The sequence below is a fragment of the Aotus nancymaae genome, unplaced genomic scaffold (assembly GCF_030222135.1).
Source record: "Aotus nancymaae isolate 86718 unplaced genomic scaffold, 86718_ANA_hifiasm-v0.15.2.pri h1tg000011l, whole genome shotgun sequence".
Taxonomy (NCBI): domain Eukaryota; kingdom Metazoa; phylum Chordata; class Mammalia; order Primates; family Aotidae; genus Aotus; species Aotus nancymaae.
In genome coordinates, this window is record NW_026988422.1 from 44,059,013 (window position 1) to 44,069,156 (window position 10,144).

General features: G+C 40.5%; 1 protein-coding gene across 1 annotated transcript in view; it reads left to right on the forward strand.

The window, feature by feature from the left end:
• PCNX4 (pecanex 4) overlaps positions 1–9,567 on the forward strand; it is a 98,097-nt gene extending 88,530 nt beyond the window's left edge. The window contains exon 12 of the mRNA XM_064374903.1: positions 7,939–9,567. Coding sequence (XP_064230973.1) covers positions 7,939–7,955 — 17 coding nt within the window. The 3' untranslated portion in view covers positions 7,956–9,567. The remainder of the gene's footprint in view (positions 1–7,938) is intronic.
• The last annotated feature ends 577 nt before the right edge of the window (positions 9,568–10,144 follow it).

Sequence of the window (10,144 nt, forward strand, 5' to 3'; positions counted from 1 at the left end):
CATATGCTTTCTAAGTGCCAGGCCTATTCTAAGTGCTTTATATATATTAAATCCTTTAATCCTCATAATAATCCAGTTAGTTAGGTACTATTTTAATTCCCATTTCCCTAATGAGGAAGCTTAATTGTGATTAAGTAACTTGCCCTAGGTCACACAGCTAGGAGATAGCAGTCTTTAAACCCAGGTAGTCTAATTTCAGAATCTTTCCTCTTAAACCACCATATGATACTGCCTCTCACACCAGAGCGGCCTAACTTTGTTATTCTGTGTTCCCTGAAGCTTCCACCAAGTAGGTACAGGTCTGAATCGCAAAGAAACCACAATAACATCTTAACGAGCTGCTTCATTACCATATCATAAAGACTCCCCACTTCCCACCCAGGGATGGAGGGAGCCTCACTCCCTCCTACCCCCACTTGACACAACAGTTCACATTTTAGGATCTTTCATTCCTAGCACTCTACTTCTGGGTACCAATGTTTCAATCAGCTGGTACTCTCAATTGCAAATGGCAGAGCACTCAAAGTAGCTTACAAGAAACATTAAGGAATGTATTGGCGCCCCCATAGGTAAACCCCCTACCCTAAGGATGTGGCCTGCCTCTGCAACCACCCTGAAGTCCAGATAAAAACCACTAACCTGAGGGCCAGGATCCTGAGCACAGAACTGAGACCTGTTACTCAGAGACAGAAGCGCTCAGGCAGAGTCCAGGGTCATCACCCTCATTCAGTAAGAATTTTAATGTTGATATCTAGTGTCTAGAGACCTCAATATCCGAAATAAACATTAATATATTAATTTGCTGGAACCGCCATAGCAAAGTATCACAGACTGGGTGGCTTAAACAACAGAAATTTATTTTTTCACAGTGCTGGAGGCTAGAAATTCAAGATCAAGATGCTGACAGGGCTGACTTATTCTGAGGTCTCCCTCGTTGACTTGCAGATGGCTGTCTTCTTCCTCTGACTTCACATGGTCTTATCTCTGTATGCATCTGTGTCCTAATCTCCTCTTTTTATAGGGACATCATCAATTATATTGGATTAGGGCCCACTGACATGACCTCGCTTTACCTTCACCACCTCTTTAACGATCTCATCCCCAAATACAGTGAAAGCAAACCACCTGGGAATGGACTGTCCCCAAATACAGTCTCATTCTGAGGTACTGGGAGTTAAGACTTCAACATATTAATTTCAGGGAAACACAATTCATACCATAACAATAAGCAAAAAATTAAGCTGAATTTATTGCTTAGTTATATAAGGGAGAGCTACGCGGATCAGATCTAGTCTCTCTAAGCAGATCAGGGAACTGATCTTAATACCGTTCTGCAGAAGCATGGAGTTTGGGGACTGGCAGAGTAGGTTGATGTCAGCTGAAGAATTGTAGTTACTGGGGTGAGAGTTTAGTAGATTTGTTGGCACTCAGTAGTGTGTTCATTGAAGCAGTGCATTCCCAGATAGTTTGCTTTCACAAGCAAGGGGCTGTCGCTGGCGGGTTGGCATCCAGAAACATGCTTGCAGAGGTGAGTTGTTGACTAATTAAGTAGATTTAAAATCATTTCTGGTGGTTGATCTTGTATCTTGGCTGTAAATCTTTCCTAGGAGTGTGGGAACCTTTTCAAATTTTCACCAGTGTCAATAATAATACTTAAGTTGGGCATGGTGGCTCACACCTGTAATCCCAGCACTTTGGGAGGCAGAAGAGGGAGGATCACTTGAGCTCATGAGTTTGAGACCAGCCTGGACAGCACAGCAAGATCTCATCTTTATATATTAAACATTTTTTTAAAAATTAGCCAGGTGTGGCGGCACACACCTGTAGTCCCAGCTACTTGGGAGACTGAGGCAGGAGGATCACTTGAGCCCAGGAGGTTGAGTCTATGGTGAACCGTGATTGCATCACTGCACTCCAGCCTGGGAAACAGAGCAAGAGCCTGTCTCAAAATACAATACTTCAGAAAGAGTTAGATATTTGCAAGTAGATAACTTACTGATATATATGAAAGAGAAGATTCAAGGAACAAACACAAAGCATGATTTAAAAGGGTAAAGGGAGAGATAAAAGTACAAGCAGTCAGGGAACAATACATCTTCTTTGCACAATTTGTGGATAAACTAATTACCTGGAACTGGGCAGGTGGACTGAGGGAATTAAAGAAAATATATATTTTTTTAATGGAGTTTTGCTGAAAGCACACATGACAGGCTGTGGCCTCTGTGTAACCTCCCACTGTGTCTCCAGGAAACACCCCCTTAGCTAGGCCAGGTCTGCACCCTTTCCCTCATCAGGATCCCTCACCAATCACACGGTTCCCAGGAAACAGAGTGGACTGCCTGGTAAGGGAGTTGTGTTGTCAGAGAACTTTGGGTCTAAATGGCACAATCTCCAAGGTAATTCTCAGATCCCTCTCTGGCTCCAATAACAGCGCAGGGAAGGGAAGATGAATCCTCACCTTTGTTGCTTCTGGTGTGCAGAGCTTACCATAACCAGACTGGCAATTTGCTGTCAGGCAGTGAGACCTTCCTGTCCCTGCAGAGCAGGGCATGACTATGCCATGGATCAGTGGGAGGTCTGATTGTAGTTATCTTTCCCTTTAACATCAGATGTTGTGTGTGTTGGAGATTCTTACATGTACTATTTAATATATTTAAATATATTTGGACCACATCTACACCAAAGGAATATACATCAACAAGAGGTACCAAACTTGAAGGTGAATGCCAGTGACTTCGGGTTGTCTTTCCTTGGGAAGCAATGCATGGATTATATATAGAAGAGTTGCATTTTGTTAATAAGGGACACTTTAAAAAATATATGGAAAGAAGTTAGTGTGTAAGCACTAGTCAGCCAGTGACTGCATATGTGACCAACACCTGGCCAAAGAATGCTCATCCCCTCAGTTTAACTGATGAGTTCTGTGATAGACACATGACCCTAGCCAATCACTCAGCATCCCCCCAGGGACTCACTGGCTGGTGCTGTTTGGGAAGATTTTTCTCTTGCTTTGAGAAAGTGTGACCAAACTCACTGACCAGGTGGAAGAGATACATCTGAAATATGAAAGAATGAGAACAACATGCAAAGAAAAGCAGAAACAGACAAGAAAGATGAATGATGAGAGCTTGATCATGGTTAAATCCCTAGTTTTTGAGGCTTCTCCCCTAGTTCTATGGTCCGTTCTATATTCTTCCCATTGATATTTGTGTCAATAAATTCTTTCCTTTTTTTTTTACTCAACTAGTTTCTTTTTCAACTAGTTTGAATTGAATTCTTGTCACTTACAACCAAGAGTCCTATATGATATAGTGGTTTTTACTTTTATTTTATAAAGATCATAATTGTGACTTTATTATAATTTTGACCTTAATTATAATTGCAATTTTACTCATGTTATTTTCTGTCTCTCCTCCATCATAAATTCTTTCTCTGTAAATTTGCATCAGTATAAAACATGGACAGTATGTTCCACCTTAAAGAAAAACATTTCTTTGATCCCCCACATTCTCCTCCAGCTATTGTTTCATTTTTCTCTGCTCCCCTTTAAATCAAAATTCAAGAGTTTTCTGTGTGCACTGTTTCCACTTCATAACCTTCATTCTCTCTGCAACTTATGCTGGTGAGGCTTTTGTCCCCACTATTCCACTGAAATCACTCTTCTTATTGTCACCAGTAATCCCTATCTTAATATCGTAAATGATCAGTGGTCAGTCCTCATCTTAACCTCTCAACAGGAGTCGACCCAATTGGTCATTTCCTTATTTATCAAACCCCTTTTTTATTTTACTTGGCTTCCAGTGATTTCCCTCTTACTGATACAGAATTTAAAAACAAATTACTTAGGCAGGTGGGGTAAGGAAGTCCTTGGTAAGGTTTTCCTTTTAATGAAAAGCAGTCCCCAAATCATTTGCTTTTCTAACAAAGAGCAGCCTGTAAAATCGAGCTGCAGACATAGACAAGCAAGCTGGAAGCTTGCATGGGTGAATGCCAGCAGTTGTGTCAATAGGAAAAGGCTACTTGGGACTAGGCATGATCAAAATGGCAGCTCCATCTTCCCTTATCTTTGCCAAACCACGTGTACAGTAAGAAGACAACATGGCACCTGCCAGGTGTAGACCTTATTTGCAAAGTATGATTAGGGTAGGGCAGCCAGCTTCCCCATGTAAACATCACATCTCGTCCAACCAATCTGTAGGCCCTATGTAAATTAGACACTGCCTCCTCAAGCCTGTCTACAAAATCTGGTGCACTCAGCTGTGGGCTGGAATTCCAATTCTGGCGCCCCTCTCTCTAGTAAAAGACAGGAGAAAAGCTGTTCTCCTTTCTTTCTTTTGCCTATTAAACCTCTGCTCCTAAACCCACTTCTTGTGTCAGCGTCCTTGATTTCCTTGGCATGAGACAATGAACACCGGGTAAGTACCCCAGACAGTGATGCCACTTCATTACCTCATAGGTGCTGGTTCCTTCTGAGTCTCCATTGCTGGGTTCTCCTTTTCCTTTTCCTAGCCTTTGAATTTGGAGTACCCCAGGACAATCTTTAGCCTTCTTCTCTTTCTCCTCTGTCTATTCATATACGCTGGTGTTCTCTGTACTCTGATGAGTCCCAAAAGTGTGTTTCTGGCACTGACCTCTCTCGTCAGGTCCAAACTCACATCTTCACTAGTTGCCTAATCCTCATCTCATTCTTAAAATATCAAAAACAGAACTTACGATTCCTACCTCTAAACTGTTCCTACCTGTATGGTTCTCCCATCTCAGTAAATGATACTTTATTTGTGCAGCTTCCAAACCTCAGAATCATCCCTAATAGGATGTTGAGTGGAAATTTTCTTGGGGCCTCTGAATTGGTCACTAGAATCTAGCTCTGAGAAAAAAGATGTATCTTGCACAATCCATATTCTAAAAAGGGCCAGACATCTCGTTGGGCTTATTCATAGGAAAAGAACCTGTCATGCCACTCCTAAACATGATCCCAATGATTCCCTCCCCCATTTTTAAACTGTCCCAGAAGGAAACATCAGAGAGAGTTGTAGGAAATAAGGCAGTGAGTCAACAGCCTCAGGGAAGGGCCATGGCTTTTTCCTCCTTCCTCATGCAAAGGGAAGTGGGTGTTCCCTCCTAAAAGACAAGGGTGGGGAAGCTCATAGGAATTGGGATACCTGTGAGAAAGGAGAGTAGCGAGAAGGGAGACTGCTGTTAGCTCTTGCTTAGGCAGCAGACTTAAACAGGGAAAAGAGAAGTGAGAAGTGAGACAGCAGAGCAGACAGAGGGACCACAGTACAGCTGCCTGTAAGACCATTATTGGGTGTGGCAAGGACTCTAGAATTTCCTGAGGCCCAAGTGATGGGAGGTAACAAGACTTATGCCACATCAGAGGACTGGCAGCATGTCAAAGAAAACCCAACAGTAAGACCATGGTGATGGAGCTGAGAGATTAGAAGAGGTCAGTTGGAATCTGAGCTCCCCTGGCAGAAAACTAGGTAGAGGTAAGTCTACTTGGATTCATTCTGAGAGCCTCCGTATGATCACTCAAAAGACCCAAGAACTTGGATGTCTGCTGCACAGAAGGCATCAACAAAGAGGAGAGGTTTGCAATTGTACAACCTCTTAAATGAAAGTGAAGGCTGGGCATGGCAGCTCATGCTTGCAGTCCCAGCACTTTGGGAGGCTGAGGTGGAAGGATTGCTTGAGCCCAGGAGTTTGAGACCAGCCTGGACAACATGGCAAGTCCCCGTCTCTACAAAAAAAAAAATTCAAAAATTAGCCCAGCGAGGTGGTGTGTTCCCTGTAATCCCAGATACTAGGGAGGCATGAGGATGGTTTCAACCCAGGAGATCAAGGCTGTGGTGAGTTGTGATCGTGCCACTGCACTCCAGCCTGGGCGACAAGGTGAGACTGTCTCAAAAAGAAAAAAAAAGTGACTTGTCCCTTTTCATCTCTCTCTCCCGTTCCAAAATTGGCCTTGCTTAGGTAGCAATGGGAGATGGAGAGAGCATGCGCGGGCAGCGGGTAGAGAAAAGATGAACATGAAATTAAAATTGAGATAAAGTTTTAAATGGGAATAGGCTAGATCAGGAATTACAGTGCTTGCACATGGTCAGATAACTGTGTCACCTGTCAGAAATACTGTAAGAGGACAAGAAAGGAAGATTTAACAGTAATTAGAATAAAATAAAACTCTTTCAAATCCCTGTGGGATTGAAACAGTCAAATAAGCCAGTTACTATTTCTAGCTCTAAATGTGCTTCCCTTCTAGTTGACTACATCCAAGATGCTGCCTTTGCTTACCCCATTCATTCTTATTGTCCTGGTCCAAGCTGACATCACCTCTTCACTTACTCACTGCAATGGCCTCCTCACTGGGCCCACAACTGTCACTCTCTGCTCCTCCTCCCCCATGTCTATTTTCTACTCAATAGCTAGAGTTCTCTTATAAAAACCCAAGTGAATTACCTACTCAAAATATTTGGAATGAAGGATAGGGGCAAGAGAAGGATAGAGAGAGGTTGGTTAACAGATAATTACAGCTAGATAGGAGGAATAAATTATAGTGCTCTATAGTACTATAAGAACTATATGGTGAATATAGTTAATAATAATGTATTAATTATTCAAAAAGCTAGAAGAGAGGATTTTGAATATTCCCCACATAAATAATGATAAATGTTTGAGGTGATGGATATATTAATTACCCTGATTTGATCATTGCACATTGCATACATGTATTGAAATAGTACTCTGTATCCCATAAATATATACAATTACTACATGTCAACTAAAATAAAAGGAAAAAAAATTGTGTAAGTTCCTGCATTCAGTTCTTTTGGGTATAGACCCAGAAGTGTAATTACTGGATTATATGATCATTCTGTGTTTAACTTTTTAAAGAATTGCTGTGCTGTATTTCACAGTGACTGCATCATTTTACATTCCCATGAGCAACACATAAGGGTTTCAATTTCTCTACATTCTTAGCCACACTTGTTATTTTCCAGTTTTTGATAGTAACCATCCTAATGGATGTAAGATGGTATCTCATGGTTTTGATTTGCATTTTCCTAATAATTAGTGATGTTGAGCATCTTTTTATATGTGTATTTCCCATTTATATATCTGATTTGAAGAAATGTTTCAAGTCCTTTGCTCATATTTGAGCTTTGTGTGTGTGTGTTGTTGTTGTTGTTGTTTTGCTATTGCAGTTACAAGAATACTTTATATATTTTGACTATTAATCCATTATCAGATATATGATTTGAAAATATTTTCTCCCATTTGCTGATTGTATTTTTACTCTCTTGATAGCCTACCACTTTTATTTCCCTTTTTCTTCATTCAGTATTCACTTTTGAGGTTGTAGTTTTTTTGTCTATTTTACAGAATTCTCACAAAGTTAATTCTGAGAGTTTTTGCTTGAGTTTTTATTTTTCTATGGAGAGACTTGCTCTGGGAGCTACCCACTCTACCATTTTTGCTGACATTACTCTATCTACATTTTTCTATAAAGTTTTATAGGAACACATCTATGCCCACTCATTGCTATACTGTCCATGGCTGCTGTGTTATGTAACTTCTGACATGGATCCCTGTCCTTTAGTATTCACATCCTTATGCAATTCTCCTGTTTGAATGGGGGCTGGATCTAGTCACTTGCTTCTAACAAATACAACAGAGCAAAAGTGTTGGAAAACTGGATATGGTTCATGCACCTATAGTCCCAGCTACTGAGGAGCTGAGGCGGGAGGATTGCTTGAGCAAGGTAGTTCAAGAGTATAGTGCGCTATGATCACACCACTGAATAGCCACTACATTTCAGCCTGGGAAACATATCAAGACCCCATCTCGGGAAAAAAAAAAAGATGAATGTCATTTCTGTGGTTCAATTTGGAAAGACTGTGACCTCCTTTTGCTATTATCCTCTCACTCTTACCTTCTCAGCTTGCAAGCATAGATGAAGCAAGCTGCCATGTGTGCAAGGCCCACAGGAACTGAAAGTGGCTTCTGCCAACAAGGAATTGGGGCTCTCAGTCAAACAGCCTATGAATCCAATCAGCAACCACGTAAGTGAGCTTCAAATCAGATCTTTTCCCAGTTGAGCCTTCATAAGAGACCATACTGCTCGCCTACACCTTAATTATAGGCTTGTGAGAGACCATGAAGCAGAGAACCCTGCTAGTTTATGCCAGAATTCTTGACGCACAGAAACTGAGATGATAAATGTGTGCTATTTTAAGCCACTAAACTTTGGAGTAAATTTTTACAAGGTATAGACAACTGATACAGCTGTTTTTGCACTACAATACTAGAGCTGATCATTGTGACGGGAACCATATGATTCACAAAGAATAATGTATTTACTATCTGGCTTTTTACAGAAAAAGTTCTATGTGAGAATGCAAGCAAGGAGGCTATCAGGTAGCCTTCCATGACCCAAAAAGGAGGGAAGAATGAGCACTAGTAACTACCTGAGCTACATGAGCACTAGATAATTATTGCCCTCTGATGTACTGATGTACATCAAGTGTCTGTCTTGAACTCAAACTGCTTTCTTGGTATGATCTCAGAACCTCTTCTTAAGTGTGTAGAGGTTGAAGGCTCAGGAGACCCAGTGATATGTGCGTTCTCCCACACCACTCACAATCTGGTCCCCTTTGTTTCCTGAAAAGTCCTGCAAAGGCTTTGGAACGAGACTACCTCAGTGATTCGGAGGATGAGTGAGACTTGGAAATTACCACTTTGACTTCCCCAGGAAATCTCTTTTTCAGAATTAATGTACTTAATGTACTGGTTCATAGAATAAATGCTTCTTAAAACAAAAGGGAATCTACCCTCTATCTGGGTCATATGTATCATTTTCTAGGTGAGAAAAATGAGGATCGGAAAGCTTAAAAAGTTATCTGAAGGCCACAGTGCCCCAGGTTTAGAAGAAAAGTGAAAGCAGATTCATTAATTCTCAGCCCAGAGCTTTTAAAAACTATTATTTAATTTGGTTTTTGAGCAAATTATCAAGATCTGATTCACTTAAATGTGAATTAATATGATTTTACTGCATTAAGAATCATCTGATCTGCATGATGGTTGAACAATTTACAAGAAAAGTCTTTTATTACTTAATTTGCATTTGCTACTGAAGGCACCCATAAATAAGTCAGCATTGCCCTCTACTGGATGATTTGTATTTATTACTCAACAGTTTCATGATTTACGTAGAATTCTGGATTTTTTTTTTCTTGATTTCGGTGAAAGATACATGAAAATCAGGACATTCTAGTTGTTTGGATATTTCTCTATGCCTGTTAATGTGGTCAGATAAAATTTTCCTGTTCCAAAAGAGGCCTCAATTTTCTGGTTTTGAGAATTTTAAGTTTAAACAGTGAATTCCAACGCGTTAACAGAGAAGGGAAAGACAGAGTCAGAGAAACCAAGAGATGGAGATAGAGATGAGGAAAAGCTAGAGAGAGAGAGAGAGATTAGAAGAAGGGTCAATTCTGGTCAGAGTGAAAGGAGACTGTTTTTCTACTTTGGCAGCTTAAAAAATAAACTCAAATAAATGCTTTCTTTGTGGCATCACCAGCTGCAGTTCTTATAATGTGTATGCTAGTTCTAGCTCATAGGATAAACTTTTTATCTTCTTGAGACCACATTTAAGCTATGAACTGGATTGACTACAATGATTGGTTCTTCTGCTTGTGAAAATGGTATGCTTCTATCAAAGCAGATTAATTGTGGTTGGTTGGGAGCCAGCCAGCAAACTGTTAAGAGCATGAAAACTGACTGAATTGTGGCTCCAATTCTGACTTATAAGGTAAGAAAAAATAAACAGTAATAAAAAGATACCACTGCATAATTAGCTCTTACATTACAAAAAAAAAAAAAAAAAGAGTATAAATTAAATTATACTATGTAATTACTATGGTGTAACATCTAGATGCAGTTGTAATAAGGCAAATGCAAATGCAAAGTGAGTCATCATTTCTGGGTTAAGTATCCCCAAACCAGACTCTTCAGCCCTGACCCCGATTATCTAGCCCAGAAGCAGCCTCAGATCCTGGAAAAAACATGGGCTTTGGCAAAGACACACCTGCATTCAAATTGCAGCTCTGCCACTGTGCAGCCTTGAGAAAGGCCTTGCTTTCCTTATCTG